Source organism: Neofelis nebulosa, chromosome 12 (assembly GCF_028018385.1).
Source record: "Neofelis nebulosa isolate mNeoNeb1 chromosome 12, mNeoNeb1.pri, whole genome shotgun sequence".
Classification (NCBI taxonomy): Eukaryota; Metazoa; Chordata; class Mammalia; order Carnivora; family Felidae; genus Neofelis; species Neofelis nebulosa.
This window is the reverse complement of record NC_080793.1, coordinates 1747800-1771007: the sequence shown is the minus strand read 5'-3', so window position 1 is coordinate 1771007 and position 23208 is coordinate 1747800. Positions and strand designations below refer to the sequence as shown.

The window sequence follows — 23208 nt, the reverse complement described above, 5'->3', positions numbered from 1 at the left end:
CGGGGCATTCTTCGGTCACATGGTTGAATTTTTGAATGACGTTGGAACTGCTAGACCCTCCGATCTTGGCTACGGGTAAGAGCTTTGCAGAAGTCCCTGCCGGAGACACCCTGCTCCTCCTCGCCCGTCCCCTCCTGTTCCTGCCTGTTGGTGAGAAGTGGGTACCGGGCTCTGTGGTCGGAGCAGACTTTAGACGGGCCGGTCTAGCGGGCAAGTGCTAGGACCCCATTTTCTTCTGGGTGTGCCCACAACAGCCTGGGAAAGCTACGGAGAGCAGGATGGGGCTTGGCGGGAGGATGCTTGCAGGCTCCGTGTTTTGAGGGGGTGGGATGTGGGTGGCAGATCACCACCAGCCTGGTGTACTTTCCCTCCCCCCGCAGGCCAGGCTGGGCCCGAGCACGCCGCCCGAGTGAGCCTCAGGTGCGCTCCACCTACTCCCGATCCTGCCCTTCATCCCGCACAGACCTGTACCACCTCCGCAAGGTCAGGCGAAGGGGCTGGGGGCGGGTGGCCAGGAGGAGGGTCTGGATAAAGGAGCGTGGCGCACAGACAGGCTCCTACAGTACGTTTGGGGCGTTCCCTGGTGAAGTGCTTAAATTTGTTGGGCATCCAGCTCTGCGTCTGGAGTTCCAGCGCCAGGCGGTCCCCGGTCCTGGCGGGTGGGTTCCCGGGACGCTGGCTGTCCCGTCGGTTCCTTCCACCTGTGCCGGGGCCGGAAGCTCTGCCTGCTCCGTCCACCAGGGGAAGGTACGCTCCTCGGTTCCCGTGGACTCCTCCTCATCTTCCCAGACGCCCCGCACTCCGAGGGTGGCGCCCCCACCCCCGCTCTGCCCAAAGAAGGCGCAACTGCAGGCGGGCCCAACCCGGCCTGGGCGGCGCCCCGAAGTCCCCCGAGGTACTCTCAGGGCGCGGGGTCAGAGCGCGGGGGGCTGTCTACCCACTGGCCCGGCCGCGCGGCAGCACTGACCACTCGGCAAGTTTGCGCACTGGCTGCAAACCAACAGCCCCGAATACAGTTAGCAGAGGCGGAAGCATGCAAGCGGGACTCGGCGACACCGGAGGTAACACGCTCCGGCGAGAAGCAGCGGTCCGGCGCCGCTAACCCCACACGGCGGCGCACGGTCGCGGGCAGTCCCAAGGGCGGCCGCGCGAGGGCAGCACCCGCCCGCCAGCCCCGTCCCGGCGTGCCCCGCGCTGCGGCCGCGGCCGCGGAGGCGGGACTTCCGGTGCGCGGCGCGCTCGTCGCTCTGCCACTGAAGTGTCGGGGGCGGTGGCGCTGGCGGCGGCGGTGCCGGAGGGTGAGTGTGAGGGTGAGGGTGAGGGCGGCGGGTCCGGAGAGAGGCGGCGGTAGGAGGAGCGGGGCTGGGGCGGGGACAGGCCGCGGGCCGGGGCCCAGGAGAGGCGGTGGGAGGAACGGGGCCGGGGCCCGGGCTGGCCGCGGGGTTGGCGGCCTGATGCCCCGGTAGCCGCTGCCGGCTCTGCAGAGCTGCGTGGCTCTTGGCTAGTTGGGGTTACACACGATTAGAGTGTAGACGGCGCTCCGTGCTGCGGATCGGGCTGAAGCGTGCTCCCGCTTGGTGGCTGCCGTTGTCCGATTTCAGCGGGAATGTTTCTGGGCTTGGTCGTTGGCTCCTAGGTCTGTGCTGTGTTCCTTTGCTCTTTTCGTTGTCGCAGCTTTATTCTCCTAGGTCTCTTTCCAGCTTTCTGTCCCTTTTAGACTTCCCGGACTGGTATCATTAAGAAAGAAGGTTCTGTTCGTTCAATAGGTGCCGTGGTAGGTGCTGGAGACGGAGCAGGGAACCTCAGGGGCCTTCGTTCCTGCTGCCCCCGTAGTGCCTGCCACCTGCATTTCCTGCACATTTGCCAGATGCTCTCTGGGCGTCTCCTGGCAGGGGAGCAGGCTGCGCAGCTGAGGTCCTGACTGCCTGGGTCTTGTTCTTGTCCTCTGGTGACTTTGCCACCACAACCTGCTGTTTCTGCACTGGGTGACCAGCTCTCTTGTGGCTTGGCTCTGGGAAGACAGGCCAGGCTCTTGGGCCATGTTGGTGTCCAGGTGTCCATTGCCCTGCCCCCCTGCTGGTCACAGCCTTAGATCAGAGTGGGCAGGTCACACTCACATGGTTTCCTCACCCGCTAGAACAAACAGCGGGTGTTCGTGGGGACACGGCGGGGGGGGGGGGGGGGTGTCATATCACAGTCCCAGGGCTCCCCTGAGTGGGAGTGCCTGCTTTGGTCAGGCTTCTGTCATCCCCTACGGGTGTGTGTCTGCAGACTCTTGGTTCCTGAAACCTCATGATGTACTCTGGTGGCAGGTAGGAGTCATGGACATGGACGCCGAAAGAGAGAAAATAGCAAAGGAGATTGAAGAATTAGAAAGGATCTTGGATCCCAGCTCCTCGAGTATCAGCGTGGAGGTCTCGGAGTCTGGTCTTGCACTGGATTCTGAAGCAGGTAAGCTTTCATAGGCTGTGGCTAGACCGGATCCATCTGCCCTCCGGCTCCTGGCAGCCACGGCAGGCTGCGGACCAGCCGTTTCTCGCGCAAGCTGGCCTCTGCCTTTACTCCCCGCGATGGTTTCTCTCCGCCCCTCCTCCACGTGCCGTGGACCTGCCGGCTGCGCCTGAGTGCCCTTTGGGGGCATCTGTGTCACTCTGTCCCAGGTGGGTGGCCGGCTGCCCTTCCCAGGAATCAGATTGTCGGCCACCTCCGTGCCGGACAGCCACCATGCTGGACAGCTGAGAGTCACCCCACAGGCTCCCCTGGGCCCCCAGGCCTGCCCACCTCTCCCCAGCCCCAGGTGCAGCCCTAAGTCTCAGTTTCTCAGAGTTTCTGACCACGCTGGGGCCTTTCTCTCACCTACGATCAGGGCCTCTGCACCTGCTCCCCACCCCCCAGTAGCTCCAGCTCCCCCGAACGGGTCTGTTCCTGCAAGGCTTCCCCTCATTGCCCTGGCGGACCCTGTTCTCTGTGTCTTCCCTTCCTGGCTGCCCCTGCCCTTGGCTCGGGGCCTGTCCTGCCTGGTTAGTTAGTGGGTAGCATTCAGCCACCAGCCCTCAGGGAGGGAGGGTCCAGGCAATACAGTCTTGTCCTGAGGCCTTTCGGCCCTTCCCTCACCTGTGGCTATCAGGAAACAGCCCTGTGCTGCACCTGCCGGTCGTTTCTTTGGCGGGTATTGCATCCCATCACGTCCCCAACTTGTGTCCCCTGTGCTTGTGTTCGCACAGACTCGCTGCCTGAAGAGGACTCGGACGCTGCTGGCTCCCTGGCCTCAGTAAGTACCGGCCTGAGCTGGTGGAGCCCGCCCAGGCAGTTGCCACCCTGCCAGTGGGCCCAGGAGGGCAGTGCTCTGAGCTCGTCTTGATTTTTCTGCGTGCTCGTCACTGAAGATGACGTATCCCAAAGTATCTGTCACCAAAACGGAAATTGTCCCAAGAAACGACTGTTGTTAGTAGTTGGGGATTTACGCCTGCCGACTTTCTGAGCTCTCCGTAACGTGTGTGGGTCGATCTGACGTCACGTGCGGAAGGGTCCGAGCAGGCGAGGCTGGCCCCTCGTAGCTCCCTCTCTCTGCCTCAGTCCTTGCAGGCACGGTCCTGGGCGGTCACACATGTGGGCCCGCTGTAGACCGAGGCACAGAAAGGAGCTCTCTCTCTGTGGGGAGAGAGAGAGAGAGATCATGATCTCACAGTTCAGGAGATTGAGCCTGCGGGGGTGGGGGGAGGGGAGAGAGAGAGCGAGCGAGCGAGAGAGCTACGAGGGGCCAGCCTCACCTGCTCGGACCCTTCCACACACGACGTCAGGTCGACCCACGCACATTACGGGGAGCTCAGAAAGTCAAGAGGCATAAATCCCCAACTGGGCCACTCCAGTTTTTCTTGCCGCTTCTGGTTTGTTTTGGAATCTCACGTTAATCTGGAGAATTTTTACAATCCGCTTTTCAGTTTTTCACTGAGGCAGGAGGCACAGCTTCGCTTCCTGGTTTCAACGAGCAGCGGTCCCCGTGGCATAGAGGCTTCCCGTAGCTCCTCACCTGCTGGGCAGCGAGCAGCCTCTTCCCGGTTCTTCGCTTTGCCGGCCCCGTGATGGCCTTCCTCACTCGTGTTCTTGGTCACTGTCCCCTGCCGGGGGCGGAGGCCCGTGGGCCCGTTCTGAACTTCAGGTTCACCAGAAACATTTATCGTGGAAAGTGGAAAGCGCTCACGTCGTCACGCCTTCCCCCCCCCCCCCCCCGCCCCGAGACGTTCCTCCAGACATTGATTTTCTCGTGTCCTTGATTGTGGCCTATGCACACGCCGTACGTGGCCCCAGCCCTTGTCGGCCCAGCGATGGGCACGAGCTCAGAGGCTGCTTGTGCTGCCCGGGTCACGGGGGGCGGGTCTGCAGGCACCCCCGCCTCACCCGTAGTTCCCCGCTTGTGACCAGGAAGAGGAGAGGTGGGGAGAGGCCAGCAATGGCGAGGACGACCCCAAGAAGACCCTCCCTGAAGACCCGGAGACCTGCTTGCAGCTGAACATGGTCTATCAGGAGGTCATCCAGGAGAGGCTGGCGGAGGTCAGCCTCCTGCTGGCCCAGAACCGGGAGCAGCAGGTAGGACGGGCCCTCAGCACGCCCGTGGCCAGGCACCCCAGGACTGGTGCTTCTGGTTACGTCTGCTCCCTGGCTGCCCCGGTCGCCTTCTCCACAAGGGCATCGCTGCTGCCTGGCCCCAGATGGGCTCCCTGTGTCTGTCACAGGAGGAGCTCATGTGTGACCTGGCAGGGTCCAAAGGCCCCAAGGTGAAAGATGGCAAGAGTCTGCCCCCGAATCTGTACATAGGGCACTTCATGAAGCCCTACTTCAAGGACAGGGTCACCGGAGTGGTGAGTAGCCGGGGCTCCGCTGTCACCCGTGAGGGAGGGGCAGGCTGCGTGGGAAGGGGCTCTTCTCCCAGCACCTGCTGTGGGTGTTGTCTGTTCCCTCGTGTTCTTCAGGACGACGTTTTCCAATCTTCCTAAAACCTTTTGGTGTCTGGTGGTAGAAGTCAAGGTCTGTGGCCCTGGAACGTGGTCTCTGGGCCTGGAACGTGGTCTCTGGGCCTGGAACGTGGCCCGCTGACCCCGGCTCCACAGATAAGCCCCAGAGACGTTTCCTTAAGGAGGGGCGCCTTGGGTGGGGCGCCTCGGCCCGATCCGAGAGGCCTGGCAGCGAGGGCTGGAGCTGCTGAGCCCGCCCCTGCCGGCCGGGTCGTGCTCACGGCCGCTCAGAGTCCAGCGCTGGGCCCAGGCGTCCACTGCCAGGCCTCACGCGTGGCCAGGCCGCTCGAGGAGGCCGAGGGGAAGCGCGGGCCGTGGGGCGAGAGCACTCGGCGTCCGTCCGCGTCGTGACGCTGCCCTGTCTGGCAGGGGCCTCCAGCCAACGAAGACACGCGGGAGAAGGCCGCCCAGGGCATCAAGGCTTTCGAGGAGCTCCTGGTGACTAAGTGTAAGCCCCTGCGCTGGGCCCTCAGCGCCACAGCCCTGCCTCTCCACAGGCACCCTCCTCTGGTTCCGTGGGCTCCTTCGGGCCTTGACCGCTGGGACTGGCCACTCAAAGCCCCAGCCTGTCCCATGCGCCACGTGGGGACCACCATCCCCACGGCTCACTGTGTAGTCTCACGTGGCTTATTCCTGAACACACAGCCCCAGGGGCCCTTCCGTGAGCTCGGGCCAGGGCGCCATGCTTGCTCGACAGCCGGGCTGGGGTACCCGGCCGGCGCCGTGGTCCTGGAACGGTCACGTGCCCACCACTTGGTCGAGGGGAAGTCGGGAAGGCTCCGCTGATGCCGTCGTTTCTTCGCAGGGAAAAGCTGGGAGAAGGCCTTGCTCAGAAGGTCGGTGGTGAGCGACCGTCTCCAGCGCCTGCTTCAGCCCAAGTTACTGAAGTGAGTGTAGGAACAGCCGCCGGCGCCAGCCCCGCCGGGAGCGCGAGGGGTCCAGGCCAGAGGCTTGGTGACAGGCGGACGCGTGCTGTGGCCGTGTCCCCCTGCTCCTGTAGGAGAGGCACTCACCCCTGCAACTTTGCCCCAGGGAGGCGGCCGAGCTCGAGGCCAGGCGTGCAAGAACCGGGAATGCCGAGCGGCCACGTTCCGTCAGGCACAGCTCGGGTAGTTTCTGTGGTCTCGGGCTCGGTTTCCACTTGTGAAAATCGGGACTGCTCACGAGACCCGCTTTTTGTGTGCCGAAGGGGTGATGTCGTGTGAACGGATCGCAGCGCCTGTGGCCGGGCCGGGAGTCTTGGGGGCTGCCCGCAGTCTCGTGGCTCCGCGCGTGGGTCAGGACTAGCCTCAGTGATGGGTCCTCTCCTCTGGCCTCCGGAAGGGGCTCCTGCAGGCTCTGTCGCCAGGCTGCCCTCGGAGCACGTCCCTGCACGCCGGGCCGCTGAGCTGGTGGTTATCATCTGCATCAGCAGACTTGTCACACTAGTCACTGACGTGACCATGGTGACAGCCCAGAGAGGGGTGTCGCTGGCTGCTTCCTCTGGGCGCGGAGCTCGAACAGCCTTCTGCCTGCAAGAGGCGGGCTCAGAGCCGGGACCAGGCTCCTGTGCGTGCTCCCTGCCACCGGGCCTCATCATGTGGAGCGGTGCACGTGCCCCGGTGCACGGGGAGGCCGAGCTGGCCCCAGAGACGCCGTCCCCCTCCCCCGGGGCACGGCCCTGATGCGAGTAACCCCGGTGCCTCTGCTCTGCCCCGTAGGCTTGAATACTTGCACCAGAAACGGAGTAGGGTGACCAGTGAGGCAGAGAGGCGGGTCCTGGAGAAGCAGAGCAAAGAGGCGGAGAAGGAGGTCCAGGACATCCGGTGAGCTGGGTCTTGTGGGGAGGGTGTGACCTGGGGAGAGGCGAGGAAGGCCAGGCGTGACCCTGGCGACCTGTTCCTTCCTCCAGGGAGCTCCCAGAGGAGGCCTTGCTGGGGAACAGGCTGGATGGCCACGACTGGGAGAAGATCTCCAACGTTAACGTAAGTTGGGGTGGTGCTGAGGCCACAGCGGCCTACGGCTGTCCCGGCAGCCAGGGGCGTAGGTCAGCTCTAGGCGGTCAGGCCTCATCCCTGTGGCCACTAGACCTGCCTCGGAGCCTCTGGTCGGGTGCGTGTCCAGCGGTGTGGGGTGGCCTCACGGGCTTGCCCTGCTGGGGTGACGCGGCTCTTCTGAAATGGGAGGGTGTGAAGGTTCAGGCTTTGTGCTTAGAGCCCAACCCCACTCTTGGTTGTGCAAGTCCTGGAGACCTGGACGAGGACCCCACTTGTCCCGGGTGCTGAGCCATCACGGCCAGCCATCAGAGTGACGGCCCCCCCGCAGGCTGGCTCTCTCTCTGTCGGTGCAGTTCGAGGGCGGCCGCAGTGCAGAGGAGATCCGCAAGTTCTGGCAGAACTGTGAGCACCCAAGCATCAACAAGCAGGAGTGGAGCGGGCCGGAGGTCGAGCAGCTCAAGGCCATCGCAGCCCAGCACGGCCACCTGCAGTGGCAGAAGATCGCCAAGGAGCTGGGGGTGAGGGCCGGAGGGGCCTCCGAGAGGCCGGGAGGCCGGGCGGGTTTGGGGTCTCCGCGGGCTGCGTGGCGCATCTCACCCTGGGAGCCATCAGGTTCTTCTTTGTGCCACTTTGGAGGGTGTGGCCCTGGGGGCAGCAGCCCCTTCCCCCTCCCACGGCAGAGTCTCCAGGAGCTTCTAGCTCCTTGGCCCCCATCCCGTCTCTGAGTGCTCACTCACCCTTCTCCTCCCCTCCAGGCCTGTCTTTGGCTTCCTTCCAGATCCTCCTTCCTTGTCCCCGTCAAGCCCGGGGGCTCATTCTGATGGGGCTTAAGGGGAACGCTCCTCCTGGTTTCTTCCGGGGTCTCACGGTGGTTTTCTCGTTTCCGAGGTGAAGGCTAAAGGGCTTCGTTCGGTCTGTCTTTACTCACGAAGGCGTTTGAGGCCTGCTTTTCTGAGAACAGCTTGCTGAGTTCTCCTCTTTGTAGGTTTCTAGGACGGGTCTGATTTCGGGGTTTTTTTCATCACGTCTTTGGATCTTAGTTTACATAAGAATGTGCTTTGTCAGTCTCTCTGTGGTTCGGTTTCTTGAAATGTTTTCTATTATTCTCTGGTTTGAGTTTTGTTGGTTCGCGACCTGGGAACGTGATCCGTGCAATCTCCGTGGTAAAACTTGCTGCTTTCGTAGACCAGCACGTGACTGCAGGGAGCCGCGCTGACGTTAACCAAGGCTGCGTGGAACGTGCGTTTAAGGGTCCTCTGTGTCTTCTCCCGGCTCGACCACTTCTCTCTCCTTAGCGCTGACGTCCCCTCGTCTGGATAAAGCGTGGTCCGCCCACCTGCTGAAGGGCATCCTGGTCGCTCCAGGGTCCCGCGATTGTGAACGAGGCGGCTGGTAACACGTGTGCGCAGCTGTCTGGATGGACGGGAGTCTTGCACTCATCTGCGTCAACACCAAGGAGCGGTCGTGTGCCAAGAGGGTGTTTAGTTCTGTGGGAAGCCACCAGACCGTCCTACGGACTGGCTGCCCCGCGTCGCGTAGCCCTCGCCGCGGACGAGAGTCCCGCCACCCCGCGTCCTCGCCGGCGTGTGGCCGTGTCGGGGCTCCAGGCTCCAGCCGTCCTTGCAGGGGTGCGAGGGTGGCTGCTCTGCTTTTGCGTTTCCCTGACGATGAACACACGGTGCTTTATTGCTCGTTTGTGTGTCTTTGGCGAAGGGTCTGTTGAGGTTTTTGGTCTTTTTTTTTTTTTTTTTTTTTTAAAGTATTTGAGAGAAAGAAGGAGCACGTGCATAAGAGAGCACACGTACACGGGGGAGGGGCAGAGAGGAGGGGAGAGAGAGCCCCAAGCAGGCTCCACACTGTCAGCGCAAAGCCCGACGCAGGGCTCCACCTCGTGAACTGTGACGGCACGACCCGAGCAGAGATCAAGTCGGACGCTCAACTGACTGAGCCTCCAGGCCCCCCAACGTTTGCTCTGTTTTGTAGTCAGATCGTTTTCCTGTTGAGCTTCAAGGACCGTTCTGCGTGTTGAGAGTAACGGTCCTTTATCAGATGTGTTCTGCGGGTGTTTTCTCCCGTCTGTGGCTCCCGGTCTCACTTTCCTAACGTTGTCTAAGCAGGGGTCCTCTGTTTTCACGAGGGTTAGCTGCTGCGTTCTTTCAAGGATCGTGAGAGAATCACGTGTGGTGTCGTGTCTAAAAAGGCATCGTCACACCCAGTCCCCGTAGCTGAGCAGACTGCGCCTCCGTCCGTGTGCGTCGCGTCTTCTGTGACTCGGGAGTTTTCTTTAGGAAACGAGAGGGTTCAGGTAACATTAATGAGCTCTTGGGAAGCTCCCTCCCCATAAGGAAACGAGTGAGGGGACGGGTCTGAGCAAACCCGTCGGCGGTGCAGACTGGCGGTGTAGTTGCTGAGCCGCGGCGTGTGTGGAAGCGGGGGTCCGGTCGCCCCGGAGCCCCCCTGGGAGGGCGCCTCCAGAGACGTGGGCGCCACGCCGCGCCCGTCCCCGCAGCCCGACACGCATCCAGCCCCCGCTGCCCCGTCGGTCTGGGTGGACCGCGGAGGCTTCGGAGAGACCGGCCCTTCGGGGGCCCCGGGACTGGGCAGCAGGCAGGCCCCCGGCTCACAGCGCGCGTGCTCTGCGGGGCGGCTGCTCCCCCGGATCGTCGCGCCGGCGCCCCCGTGGGCACTACCGGGGCAGCTCTGGTGTCACGGGAGGGAAGCGTCGTGGATGTTTGTGGACTCGCGCTCTCGCCGTCCGTGTCCCATCTGGTGCTTCGCGGCCGTCTCCCGCCACGGGGACGCCCTGCGCCGTCCCTCCAGGGCTCTGGTGCGAGTGAGCGGGCGGTGGCCTTCGCGACCTGTGCCCTGGCGGGCCCTCCGCGGGGGCGCTCGCCGGGTAACGCCCACTGTGCTTTGCCCCGGCCCCGGAAGACCGGCCGCAGCGCCTTCCAGTGCCTGCAGAAGTACCAGCAGCACAACAGGGCTCTGAAGCGCAGGGAGTGGACCCCGGAGGAGGACCACCTGCTCACCCAGCTCGTGCGGGAGATGCGCGTCGGCAGCCACATCCCCTACCGGAGAAGTGAGTCCGCCCGCACGGCCCCCGTGGGGCCCGGAGCCCCCCCGCGCGTGGAGGCAGCTCGGTCCCCGCGGGCACGCGGGGTCGCGCGGTCCCGGGTGCCCACGCCGCCCCTCCGTCCCCAGTTGTCTACTACATGGAAGGGAGAGACTCCATGCAGCTCATCTACCGGTGGACCAAGAGCTTGGACCCCAACCTGAAGAAGGGGCTCTGGGCCCCGGAGGAGGATGCGGTGAGTCCGCCGCCGTGGAGGCGAGGCCGAGGAGAGCCGTCCTCGGACCTTCCTTCCTCAGGGGACTGGGCGGAGGGTGCAGGGGTCATGGCTGCCCGCAGACGCATCGCTCGTTTGCCGTCCTTTCCTGCAGAAGTTGCTTCGAGCCGTCGCCAAGTACGGGGAGCAGGATTGGTTTAAAATCCGGGAAGAGGTGCCAGGTAGGAGCGATGCCCAGTGCCGAGATCGGTGAGTTGGACCCCGCTGGGTGAGGGAGGCCTCGGCGGGGCCGCTTCCGGGTGGGCCGGCGGGTGGGCTGCTGGGGGGGGGGGGGGGGGGTGGGCCGGGGGGGTCGTGACCGGTAGGGAAGCAGGATGGCTGCTGTTTTTCCAAGCGCGAGGTGGCCCCTGGCTGGCAGTGCCTCTGAGCCCGTCGTCCAGGTTTCTCCGCCAGAGCCCTGACGGGCCAGGGCCCTGGAGGCAGCCTCAGCCGCCTCGTGTCAGCTTGGGTGTCCTCATAACGTTTCATCAGAACGTAATCTGCGCAGCGTCCGGCGTCTTCGCTTAAAGGGTCCCGTCCTGTGGGTTTTAGTGCATCGACTGAGCGGTGCGGCCCGTCACCCCCATCAACTTAGGACATTTGACCCCCCTACAAAGAAACCCTGTGTCCCAACAACAACAAAACGGATGAGGACGGGGCCCCACGCAGACCTTTCTCCAGAGAGGAAACGGAAAGATGCTTGGCGTCACCGGTCATTGGTCGTTGGGGAGATAACAGGTCACGGCAGCAGCGGGAGACCACTTCACACGCGGCGGGACGATTGTCTTAGGACAGTTCTGGAGAAGAGGAGGTGCTGACACGCGTGTGGAGAAAGCACGGCCCTCGTGTGCCCGCGGAGCGCCGCGTGGTGCAGGCACCGTGGAAGACAGTGGAGGGTCCTCGGGAAACGGAGCGAGTGCTTGTGTCGTCCTGAGAGCAGGGCCCCAAACGGGCACACGTACACTCGTGTGCACAGCCACGCCGGTCGCTGGCCACGGGGCGGAAACGGCCGACGTCCGGCGGGAAGAACAGGGAAGCCACAGCTGTGGTTCTAAAATTGGATGGACGCCACGATGTCATTCAGCTGTAAAACAAACGGAATCCAGGGGCGCCCGGCCGGCTGGGACGGTGCCGCGTGGACTCTCCATCTTGGGGTCGTGAGTTTGAGCCCCCGTTGGGGGTGGAGATTACTTCACAAGATAAACAGACGCAGTCTTGACACGGCAGCGCGGATGACCTTGGAGACGTGAACGTGTGTGCGGAAGTACGCGTGCGGACGGACAGTCGCTGCTCTCGGTGCGCGCCCGGGAGCGGGGTTTTCGGTCACGCGGTGACTTTTTCCTCGGCGGCGGCAGCCGTGGGGCCGCGGTGTCTGCACGCCCTCGCCAGCACCTGTGCGTCTTCCGGATTGCAGGCGGCTCAGTGGGTGTGCCGTGGCATCTCGGGTGGCTTCACCTTGCATCTCCTGGACGGCCCGCGATGCGGGGCATCCGTGTGTTAACCGGCTGTTTGCGGATCCTGTCTGCAGGAATATCCACTCGTGTCGTAAAGCTTGTTTATTTTGGGAGAGCGGGAAAGCCTGAGCGGGGGAGGGGCAGAGAGAGGGGGAGACTGAGAAGCCCAAGCAGGATCCATCCTGTCGGCGTGGAGCCCGATGCGGGACTTGAACCCACGAACTGTGAGGTCGTGACCTGAGCCCGTCAGACAGTCAACCAGCTGAGCGGCCCAGGCGCCCCCCACTGGCCCCTTCGAGAACTGGAGCCGTGTTTGTGGTGTTGGCTTGTTAGTGTTCCGGCCAGGGGTCCCTTAGCGGACACGACGCTTGCTTGGCAAATTCTCGCTGCCAGCGTGCGGGTTGTGTTGTCGCTTTCTCCATGGTGTCCCGGGAGTCGCCTTGAAAGCTTTTACTTTTTTTTTTTTTTTTTTTTTTTTTTTTTTTTTTTTTTTTTTTTCAATGTTTTTTATTTATTTTTGGGACAGAGAGACACAGAGCATGAACGGGGGAGGGGCAGAGAGAGAGGGAGACACAGAATTGGAAACAGGCTCCAGGCTCTGAGCCGTCAGCACAGAGCCTGACGCGGGGCTCGAACTCACAGACGCGAGATCGTGACCTGGCTGAAGTCGGCCACTTAACCGACTGCGCCACCCAGGCGCCCCGAAAGCTTTTACTTTTGATGACGCCCAGCGTCTTAGCTAGCCTAGGGGACGAGACCCGCTGGCGGTCAGGACGGTCAGACGGAGCCTGCTACCTCAGGGTCAACAAGGCACCTTTCCCTTGCTGATTAGCTCCCTCTGGGCAACTTCGCCCTGCAGGGATCTCTGGCCCTGTTGACCTGTTTGCCTAACTTGGTCCTTGCTTCCTGTGAAAGCAGCTTTCTGCTGTAGCATTAAGTTGGGGCTTGTCCCCAAGCTGAGTATTTAATCTCGTTTGCCTCATATACCTTTGTATTGGGGCCTGGGCCCCGCCCTCCCCGTATCTATGTACCTAATGCTGTTCGCCTCACCTTGGACATTTTCGTCCTGAGAGCCCCTCTTCCTGTGCCTTCGTCCTGTCCTGTGGCTTTCTAGCTTCTCACGCCTTGTTAACCCATCCTGCAGGCTCAGGGAATCCCGAAGCTTATTCCCCCACAGTCTAGCTTACAGTTTCCGTTTCGTTTGTCACCGAGCTTCTGGTGCCGGGACGGCGCGGGACGGCGCGGGAGGGCGTTTTGGCGCCTGACCCTGCCTGTGTCCCTGCTGCTCTCAGGTACCTCAGAAGGCTGCACTTCGGCCTGAAGAAGGGGCGATGGAGCGCAAAAGAGGAGGAGAACTTGATGGCACTGATAGAAAAGTACGGCGTCGGTGAGTCCTTGGCCCGTCTGCTCCCCGGGTCTCCGCTGCCCCTCGGGTCCTCAGCCGGCAGCGGCGGCTCTTCCTTCTCACAGACCGATGCACGGTCAGCGTCGAGTCGAGAGCGCCACGGGCACCAGGGGGAGAGCGGTGCCGCCGGCCGCGCGCCCCTGCCCTGTCCTCTCTGGGCCCGTTTTTAGGGCGGCTTTTGAAAGTTGCATCGTTCGACACGATGTGACCGCGTTGGCTGTTTGTGCCGTTTTGCCGTCCGTGGCGAACGTTTTCCTGCCTTTACACGTCCTGTGTTTGACCGTGGCTTTCGACGACCGCATCGTGTGTCCCGAGTGACGACACACGCGTCTCCCAGCCCGCCATCCGCTGGCGGACAGCTGTCTCCCATCTCTGCTGCGGCCGGAAAGAGCTGAGGGTTCAGTAGCCGCGTCCTCACTGCTGTTCGCAGCGTCTCCTTAGGAAAAGTCCCAGATGCGGTGGTGCCGAGTGCGGGTGCATGCCGAAACCTGACCTCCGTCCCACAGGGTCACGCTGTCCATGAAAGCAGGGCACCCGTGCCCTCCCACCAGCACTGTCCAGAGGGAAAGAAGAGACGGTTTTAAATGTCGGGTGTAGAAGCCCGAGCGTGGCGGACACGCGAGGGCCGTTTTTACGTAAGCGTGGACGGCTTTTTCTCTGGGATGTGCATTCTCTAGAATTTTGTTAAAGGGCTGATTGTCCTTGGAGAACCGGACGCCCTGCGTGTCGTTGAGCTGCTCAGATGTGGGGCGCGGTGTGCAGGTGACCGGGAGACCCCGTGCTGACGGAAGGTGACGCGGGTCCTCTGTGGGAGACAGCGCGTCTCCTGGAAGGGCCCTTTTCAAGCTGGTAGACGCGTTGTCAAGCATCGCGTGAAACGGCTTCTGTGTCGTTTTGCCTCCGTAGGTCACTGGGCAAAGATAGCTTCGGAACTACCCCATCGGACGGGCTCCCAGTGTCTGAGCAAGTGGAAAATCATGGTCAGGGTAAGGCTTGCCCAAAAGTCAGTCCGAAGGCCGGATCGCTAGGGGAGCCAGCATCCCGCGGGGTGGGGTGGGGGGTGCGTGGTGGCGGGGAGAGGAGGGACGTCTGGTTTCCGGCCCTGGCACGTGTCTTCTTCCTGGAGGCCGAGGGCACGGAGACCTGGGCTCGTCGGCAGCCGCTGCCGCCTCAGAGCCGTGCGGGTGCCGTGCTCTCGGCGCACCGTGTCCAAGCCTGCTCGGGGTCTCTCGCCGAAGGTTGGCCCGCGTGCCCGTTGTCCCCGGTCCGTGAGCCCCAGGTCGCCAAGGCCTCCAGGTAGCCTTTTCCCCCCCAGAAGAAGCAGAGTCGGGGGAGGCGGCGGCGGCGGCGGCGGCCCCTTCGCAGCGTGCGCTGGAGCTCCAGCAGCGAGGACGGCAGCGATGGGGACAGCAGCAGCAGCAGCAGAGACAGTGAGGAGTCGGAGCCAGAAGAAGCCCCAGAGGCCCGGGCGGGGGGCCAGGTGCCGCCCTCAGCACAGCACGCCGTGCCAGACATGGACCTGTGGGTGCCCGCCAGGCAGAGCGCCGGCGGGCCGTGCGCGGGGGGCGCCTGGGGCCAGCCGGGACGCCCTGCTGCCTCCCCCAGCCCTCCCAGGGGCACCAGCGGGGCGGAGGCTGGCCTAGCAGCTTGCTCCGCGGCCTCGGCTCCCGCACAGGAGGCAGGCCGGGCGCACGCCCCGTCGGGGACCCGCAGCTCCAGTGCGAGCGCCGTCGGCTGCCCGGGCTCAGCGGATGCTCCCCCCTCGGGTTCAGAGGCGCCGGCGGACGAGGTAGGCCACAGACCCCAGCGCACCCCGGATCGGATGCTCTCCTGCTTGGGGGTCACGAGGCTGGTGCTGGGCTTGCGTCCGCTGTGTTCCTGGGCGTTTGGGAGCAACACCCTGTCCTCGCTCAATAGAACGTTCGTTCCCGGCCTGTTTCGGGGGGACTGTGTTGAGGACAGCACCCGTCTTTATCAAGACCACCAGCTGTCTCCATCTCCCTGCTGGTGTCCTTTAAAAGCCGTACATGAGCTGTCGAGGGCGCTCCGTGGGGAGGCGGCAAGAAGGCGGGGTGGCCTCCCAGCTCTTGTAAGTCCAGAGGTCCCGTGACAGGTCCCCTTGCCGGGTCACGTGCACACCTGCCCGGTCGACATTAGAGGTGTCAGGGCCCTGGCTGCGGGCGGAGTTGTGGTCAGAACCAAACAGGTCGGTCTGTGCTGGGAGAGGTTGGAGACTGCGCTCTGGCCCCTGAGGGACAGCAGGCAGGGCTCGCAGCAGCCCCCGTGCCGCGTGGTTTCCCTCCCGCGTCTGTAACCGCAGGCTGCTGCCCGTGGGATTGATGGGCATTTGGTGCCCTCCGCTCAGGATGCTGGCTGCAGGGAGCGGGGACTCTGTCAGCGCTGGGTGCGGCCAAGCCGGGCAGGCGTGTCGGTGCCAGCCTTAGGGACCTGCCTGAGGCCGCCGCACTTCAGGGCGTCCCACCACCCCACCGTGGATCTGGGCCCCTGCAGGCCATGAGCCAGGACCGCACGCGTCCAGCTCGCATCGTCTTCTTGTCAGAGCGGGAGTCGTCTGCTCAGGGTGCCCCTGGAGACCGTGCTGCAGGTGCTGAGGACCAACACGGCCCACCGGTGCCGGACACTGGTAGGGCTGGCCCACGGCCCCCGCTGCCCCTGCCCCTCCGTCTGGGCCCCCCGCGCCCTCAGTCTGGGCCCCCCGCGCCCTCGTTCTGGCCCCCCTGCGCCCTCGGTCTGGGCCCCCCTGCGCCCTCGGTCTGGGCCCCCCGCCCCCTCGGTCTGGCCCCCCCACCCCCTCGGGTCTGGGTCCCCCGCCCCCTCGGTCTGGGCCCCCTGTCCCCTCGGTCTGGGCCCCCTGCCCCCTCGGTCTGGGCCCCCTGCGCTCTCGGTCTGGGCTCCCTGCCCCCTCGGTCTGGGCCCCCTGCCCCCTCGGTCTGGGCCCCCCGCGCCCTCGGTCTGGGTCCCCCGCCCCCTCGGTCTGGGCCCCCCGTGCCCTCTGGGCCCCCCGCGCCCTCAGTCTGGGCCCCCTGCCTGCCCCCTGCGCTCTTGGTCTGGGCCCCCTGCCCCCTCGGTCTGGGCCCCCTGTCCCCTCGGTCTGGGCCCCCTGCGCCCTCGGTCTGGGCCCCCTGCCCCCTCGGTCTGGGCCCCCTGTCCCCTCGGTCTGGGCCCCCTGCGCCCTCGGTCTGGGCCCCCTGCCCCCTCGGTCTGGGCCCCCTGCGCCCTCGGTCTGGGCCCCCTGCCCCCTCGGTCTGGGCCCCCTGCGCCCTCGGTCTGGGCCCCCTGCCACCTCTGTCTGGGGCCCCTGCCCCTCCAGAACAGGGAAGGGCCGGGAACCCCAGGTGCCTTTCTTCCTCACACAGAAGGAGAAACTGAGGCAGCCAGGCCTGCTCGGCCCATCCATGGGGGCCGGCCCCAGTGACCGTGTCGTAGCCAGGCCCTGCGTCCGGCAGCTGTGGCACAGGACGATCGGGAACAGGCAGCGATGGCGGGGACACTCCCTGCAGAGGAGGCTCCTTGAGCGCCAGCTCCTGATGGCTGTGAGCCCGTGGGTGGGCGACATCGTCCTGCCCTGCACTCCCCGAAGGCCTGCCGCGGCACACACCCGAGGTACTGCCCTGGGGCCCCTTCGAGAGCCTCCTGTGGGGTCCGGGGTTGCGGAGACACAGGGCAATGAGGGGTGACCCTGCTGGGGGCGGTGCGTGGTGCACGGGAGGAGACCTACGTGCCCCCCTCGGAGGGCTGCTTGCGTTTTGTCTCTGACCTGATTGGCACCCAGGGGATGGTTTTGGAAGCGACCAGCCATTCAGGCCTTAGCAAGGGTCTCCTCAGATCTCAGAAGCTGGTCGTTCTCCAGGGGCGGGGGTGCTCGGCTCGGGAGGGCCAGTCAGGCTCGGCCCGCCCTCTGGTCCCCGCCCTTCCTTGTGGCTGAGAGTGGCGGCAGAGGGACGTGGGGTCCTGGGGGCCCTCAAGGAGAGGGGCCTCGGTAGCCAGAGCCACTTTGTCTCCTCAGCCGATGGCATCAGGAAGCAGCTTCAGGACGCCCACCTGGCCAGCACCCCGGTGTTCACCCTCTATATCCAGGTGAGCCCCTCACATAGTGCTTTCTTAGCTTGTGCTCTCTTTTCATCGGGTGAAGTTGTGAAGTTTGTGGATTTGTTTCTTAAAGTCCGGCTTCCTGAACTTGACCCTTGGAAAGGGTTTTTCGTGGCCTGCAGCTTTCAGCAGGCAAGTCAACGTGGAAGAGGCGGCCACGATATAGCGCCGCCCCACCCCCAGGAAGGGACGGAGGTGCTGGGAGCTCCAGGGTGTAAATGGAGGCTCGAGGAGCAGAGACTTGGACGTGGCGGGAGCGCGGCGCTGAGGCAGCCGGGGCGCCTGGGCCCGAGTGAGGGGGTCGCAGCCTCGTGGGGCTGTGCCCGGCTCTGGAGCTGCCCCACGTTCGTCACGGGCACCCTTGTCATCTCGGTTCTCGTTGGGGAAAGGAGACGGGCTCTTGTCACATGTATGTCACGCACGTGTCCCCCGTGTCCCTCAGCTGTTCCAGATTGACACTGCTGGCTGCATGGAGGTCGTTCGAGAGAGGAAGGCCCAGCCCCCTGCCCTGCTGCAGACTGGCACCCGGGACCCAGTGCCTGGGCTCCTACCGGTGAGAAGTAGGGGTGAGCGCTGGACGCGGGCTCAGCTGGCTTTTCCCACCCGTCCCTCCCCTCTGTGAGGTGGCAGGGCTGGTGCCCGGGGGATGGGCAGCACTCGTCCAGCCAGGGAGTAGGTGACACCGGTCCTTCCCAGGACGGAAGGCCTTCCTGGGTGGCCTAGAGGCTGGGCCAGCGCCCGGGAGCAGCCTTGCTGGCCCTTGGCCCCCTCGCTCAGGAGTCTCTCCTAGAAGGTGTCTGCCCACCTGCCCGGAGCCCTGGGGGGACTTCGCTTCAAGTCTGGCTGGGGGAGGGGCGGGGGGGCGAGCAGAGCCAGACCCGGCACCCAGGCCTGCCTGCTTCCCCTGCACAATGTGCTCCCTCTACCACACCGCCCCACTCCTGCAAGGGTGTCTCCGAGCCCTTTGGCATGTGTTGCTCCGGGCATTGCCCTGCTGGGGTAGGATGCCAGGCGTGGGGTCCGTCCGGGAGCGGTCGTGTCCCTGAGCCCAGTCACAACTGGAGGGAGTGACAGAATGACCAGATCAGCCCTGTGGCGCTCCGTCGAAGCTCTGGAACCCTTCTGCCTGGATGGCCAGGCTCCTGTCTCTCCCTCAAACCCCGACGTGACGAACTCACCCAAGGTGCCCTGGGGACTTCTCTGAGGTGCTCGCCTTTCTTTTTCAGATGCCTTCAAGTACCCGGAACGCTACAGGTACCGTCTGTCTCTGCCCCTGTCTTGCCCTTGTGTCCAGTGGGAGAGGGGCAAACCTGTCGTAGGCGTTGAATTTCGGGCTCTGAGCAGCACAGCTGTGGCCCCATTGACGGGTCTTGTCTGAACGCCACGGCAGGGACGAGAGCGTGGCTGGCGGGAGGCGGCAGGGACAGCCCCTGGGCTCCTATCCCCCCGCCCCCAGTGCCCCAGCCACCCTGGGGCTTCCCCAGTGCAGACCCAGGAGGTGTGGGGGCTCCTCCAGCCCCGGGCATCCGGCAGGGACCTCTGCTGCTGGCCGCTACCCGTCTCCCCACACCAGCAGCACCGCGCGAAGGTCTGGTGTCCTGGGAGACCGCGAGAGGCGGGCAGGGGTGCCTGACGGTCCTTGTTTTGAAGACAAGGCACGGTGCTGTCCCGTACTTGATGGGCTGCCCCGCACCAAGCACCCCGGCCACGGCAGGAGCTCGGACGCCACGGCTCCTGCTCCACACTCCCGGCAGCAGCCTGCCCTCCGCGAGGGCCCTCCTGACGGGAGGCCTGTTTTGCTCCGCATGCATGGCGCTCGTCAGCACGTGTGTTCTGTCTGCCCTGCAGGCCACAGCTTCCGGAGCGTGCCAGCCCAAGAAGCTGCAAAGCAGAGCGCCAGCCTCAAAGGGAGCAGGGGGCTGCAGCCCTGCCACGCCGAGTCCGGTCCGCAGGCGCCCCCACCGGCTCCGTGTGGTCCCCGGCCCAAGCCCAAGACTGTCTCCGAGCTGCTCCGGGAGAAGCGGCTGCGGGAGGCCCGGGCCAGGAAGGCCGCCCCGGGTGCTGTGGTTCTCCCACCCCAGCTGCTGCTCTCCTCCCCACTGATTCTCCAGCCCCGTCTCCCAGTGGCCCCCCACGGCCCCTCGGCTTCGGGCCTGGCTGTCACAGCCTCGGTGCTCTCCCGGCCTAGCGCCCCTGCCGCGACAGAGCCGTGCACTTCCGGTTCTCGGGCCTCAGCCGAGGACGGAAGGCCCTCCGCCCTGCCAGTCTTGGCCGGCGCCCTGGCCTCCACAGAGGCTGCCCCTGCTGCCTCCATGGTGCCGGTTCTGGGCCCCAGCCAGGTCCCCCTGAACTGCCATCGAGGTGGCCCGGGACAGTCTCAGGCCCCTGCCACCACCCAGAAGCAGGGCTTGCCAGAGGGACCACCCTTTCTCCCTGCAGTCCCCAGCCCCTCTCAGCTGCCCGTCCAGCCCGTCTGCCCGACGCCAGCTGTGGGCACACGCGAGAGGGGGCCACAGGTGGTGGCCAGCACCCCTCTGCCTGTCACCTGGGTGCTCACAGCCCAGGGGCTACTCCCCGTGCCCACCGTGGTGGGCCTTCCTGGGCCAGCAGGGACCTCTGACTCCAAGGGACTGTCAGTGGCTCTGTCGTCCTCCCTGCCTGGGACACAGATAGGCCAGGGTCCCCGGCTCCCCGGGCTGACCCACCCCTGGCAGCCCCCCACCAGCCGGGATACAGACTCAGACCCTCCCTCCAAGACAGACCCGCCGGGCCTTCCAGTGCCCCACCAGTCTCAAGGTTCCGTGGAGGTGGACAGTGACGGGGCCCACGGCCCGGCGAGGGGCTCCTTCCCTGGAGAGGCCCAAGTGGCCGGGGACACAGCCGTGTCTGGGGCACCCTCCCAAGCCACGCTCCTGGCTGACCACCCTGAAGCAAAGTCCCCCAGGCCCAGCCAGCCGCCTCTTCGAGGTGGCACCGGCCCTGGGAGTGGCCCGGGAGGGACAGCAGGGTCCGCCTTGAGACCAGAGAGACTCGGGGAGCCTCTGGGCCTGGAGAGGCCACCCCCACCCCGGCCTGGGCCTGAGAGGGGTGCCCTGGACTTGGACCTCGTGTCTCAGGAGGGTGAGGCGGTCGTGCGGGAATGGCTGAGGGGACGGCGTGGGGTGAGCGTGCCCCCGCTGGGGGGAGGGCTGCCTTACCAGCCCCCCGCCCTGTGCAGCCTGCGGGCCCTGTCTGCACTCTTGCTTCAGAAGGGGGCCTTGGAGCGCAGAGCCGCCTCCCTCGTGCCGGGGGGCGCCGGAGCCCTGCACGCCTCGCTGGGACAGGTACGGAGGTGGCTCCGGGACAGCCCGGCCTACCTGCTGCTCAAGGCACGGTTCCTGGCGGCCTTCACCCTCCCCGCGCTCCTGGCCACCCTGTCCCCCGACGGCGTTCCCACCACCCTGTCCGTAGCCACAAGTGCTGACCCCGAGAGCGAGGACGACCTGGGCCTGGAGGAGTCGGAGCTCACTGATGGCTGCTCCACGAGCAGTCCTCGGGCAGGGCCGGCGGCCGCCACCCCCATTCAGGTAGGTGGCCGTGGGCACATAGCACCCACCCAGCCTCCCCGTGGCCGCTGTGGGTGCCCAGCCCACCCGGAACAGCGTGGGCAGGAGTGGGTGGGAGCTGTGGCCGACTGGTTGCTGAGGAGGAAGCTGGCTCTGGGCTCCGTCTGTGCGGACGTGGCCTCCCTTGAGGCCAGTGTGGAAAACGGGAGGGGAAGGAACCTCTCCACTCACGAAACCCCTCGGCCACCCCCTGGGGCCGCTGGCCTGGCCACACAGCCCTGCCGGAGGGCTGAGCACACGGGCTCGGGCTCCATGCACCGCGCACACCCACACGCGGGCTCCTGCTGGCGGCCCTGCACGTCCGGGACCCCGAGGTCCTTCTCACGGTCTGCTGTGGCGGCCTCTGCCTCAGAAGAGTCTTCCAAGCTGTGGAGACAAAACCCCTTTTTCTGTTGCCTGACAAGAAGCCCGGTCTGAACACGCAGAAAGGTGTCTCCGCATCTTCTGTGGCAGAGCAGGAGAGCTGAGCCACCTCGTTTGGTGCCAGATCAGGAAGATTGTGGGGTCTCTGCAGGTCGCGGGCCTCCCCAGCTGGAGCTCGCCTTTGCGCCGTCCAGATAACGGGAGGCAGGGCTTGTGACTGGGGGCCGTGCAGGGAAGGACTCCTTGTCCCCCCGTCCTGCTTGCCGGCTCTCCAGGGCCGCTGCCATGACAGAGGGCTGGCTCTGTGGCATCGCTGGGAGATTGGAGACCCCAGGGGGTACGGGGTGGGAAGCCAGGGCCCCCGTGTGGCCCCTGCACGTGGCCATGTCCCCAGGCCCAGCCTGTAGTGTCTCACCATCTGCAGGGACCGGTCTGGGGAGCTGCCTGTCCCTGGCGTCCAGGGTGTCAGGACCCAGCTTCTGCCCTGGCATACCCCTTGCTGCTGTCGCTTTCCCTGCCTGTCCTGGCTGGGGGTCACTCTTGTCCCCATCTGCCTGGGTTTTGTTTCAGGGAGCCCCAGACCCTGGGGAGAGCTCTGCCTCTTCCTGCCTAGACAGTTCTGACAACCTGGATGTGCTCAGAACCCGGCACTCCTGGCATGCCCGGAAGAGGAGGAGGCTGGTGTGAGCGGCAGGGTAAGCGTGTGGGGGTGGGGTGGGGTACGGGTAGCCCTGCACCCTGGAAGAGACAGGCCTTCCCCGCGGCTCTGCTCTGGGCGGGTGGGAGCCAACGGCTTTCCAAAGGCAGGAAGGCTGGCCCTTAGGAGCTCACCTCCAAGCGTGACGACGTTAGGTGAGGTTGGGGGGGTGGGTGTGTTCAGGCATCTGGCAGCAGACCCAGGGTCATAGAGGCCTTCTTGGGAGGGGGCCATCTAATTCCCCTCCCCTGGCGACACCCCTCTCCCACTGGGTTCCACATGCTGGGCTCTGGTGCTTCCTTCTTGCCAGCCCACGTGTGCCTCAGGGCCTTTGCACTGCTCTCCTTTCTGTGTGTAAGCTTTGTTGCCTTCCTCCAATAGCGTCTGTTTAGTGGAAATGCCCTCCCTGCCTGTTGTCCTGGTGTCCCCACATTCATGTGTCTTGATGGCACAGTCTGCTACATCTGGCGTGGCCTGTGCACGTATTTGCATAGCCTTACGAGCCCGTAAGGCTAGTAATGTGGTTTTTGCGGGTGGGTCCCGAGTGCCCGGACGGCAGGTACCAAGTAGGCCCTCAGCACGACTTAGTTGGGTTCGTGATGTGAACGCGTGATATGGGGGAGGATGTCCGGGTCAGCAGATCCCCAGAGGTAGGAGCCAGTTCCTCTGAGCACAGTGGGGGCCGTGCCCTGAGGTTCTGGGTCCTGGGGCAGGGCCGTTGGGTGCACAGAGGGGGTGCTGGCGGGGGCTGTCCCAGCCGAAGCCCACCCAGGCTCCAGGGCCTGCCCGCAGCACGCACCCCTACCCCCACCCCCGGGGACCGCAGGTGGGCGGCCGGCCTCGTTCTGCCGTGCCCGCAAGGGAGGCGGTGCTGTCACTTCCCCATCCTACAGTGCCTCCCTCAGGGTCTGGCTGTGGTCAGGGCATCCCCCCGATCAGGGCATTTTTGCGTTCCAGGAGGTGGGAGCCATGCCGGACCCTGGTGAGCCCACCTGCCTGGAGAGCCCACCGCTGACCCTACGGGAGCAAGCAGCCAGAAGCAGCTGGCGGTTGGGGAAGGCTCTGCCAGCAGTGACCGTGAGGCCCCCGGGGGCTTGGCTGGTCCTGAAGCACAGATCGGGATGTTTGAAGGAATAAAGTGAATGGCCTTTTTCATTAAAAACCAGCCCCGGGCTCTTGTGGTCTTGCCCCGAGACTGGGCGTTATGCGGAAGGGTGGGGCCTCCCCTGGCCGTGTGGGGAGCCGGCCGGCTGGGCCTGG

General features: G+C 65.0%; 1 protein-coding gene across 8 annotated transcripts; it reads left to right on the top strand.

The window, feature by feature from the left end:
* The first annotated feature begins 1197 nt into the window (after positions 1-1197).
* On the top strand, positions 1198-23106 carry SNAPC4 (small nuclear RNA activating complex polypeptide 4). 8 transcript variants are annotated; one of them, XM_058693516.1, is made up of 24 exons: positions 1198-1298; positions 2313-2451; positions 3225-3271; positions 4423-4587; positions 4734-4859; positions 5382-5460; positions 5818-5899; positions 6713-6817; positions 6904-6976; positions 7342-7506; positions 9920-10067; positions 10190-10296; positions 10430-10524; positions 13061-13155; positions 14080-14159; positions 14489-14962; positions 15734-15817; positions 16551-16797; positions 17201-17271; positions 17726-17836; positions 18510-18537; positions 19132-20849; positions 21822-21946; positions 22906-23106. In XM_058693516.1, the coding sequence occupies exons 2-23, from the start codon at positions 2322-2324 to the stop codon at positions 21936-21938; spliced, it is 4347 nt and encodes a 1448-aa protein (XP_058549499.1). In that variant the 5' UTR covers positions 1198-1298; positions 2313-2321; the 3' UTR covers positions 21939-21946; positions 22906-23106. The 8 variants fall into 8 exon arrangements, 7 of the variants coding, with proteins under 7 accessions (XP_058549499.1, XP_058549500.1, XP_058549503.1 ...); XM_058693517.1 differs by having other exon boundaries at positions 1209-1298; positions 2272-2451; XM_058693520.1 differs by having other exon boundaries at positions 1221-1304; positions 2320-2451.
* Positions 23107-23208: the final 102 nt, after the last annotated feature.

What these genes read in the sequence shown, in the direction of transcription:
- SNAPC4 (XM_058693516.1), top strand. Translation starts at nt 2,322, where the DNA reads ATGGACATGGACGCCGAAAGAGAGAAAATAGCAAAGGAGATTGAAGAA. An exon ending in TGCACTGGATTCTGAAGCAG is followed by an intron (nt 2,452 to 3,224) that starts GTAAGCTTTCAT and finishes GTGTTCGCACAG; the next exon opens with ACTCGCTGCCTGAAGAGGAC. An exon ending in CCACATCCCCTACCGGAGAA is followed by an intron (nt 10,068 to 10,189) that starts GTGAGTCCGCCC and finishes CTCCGTCCCCAG; the next exon opens with TTGTCTACTACATGGAAGGG.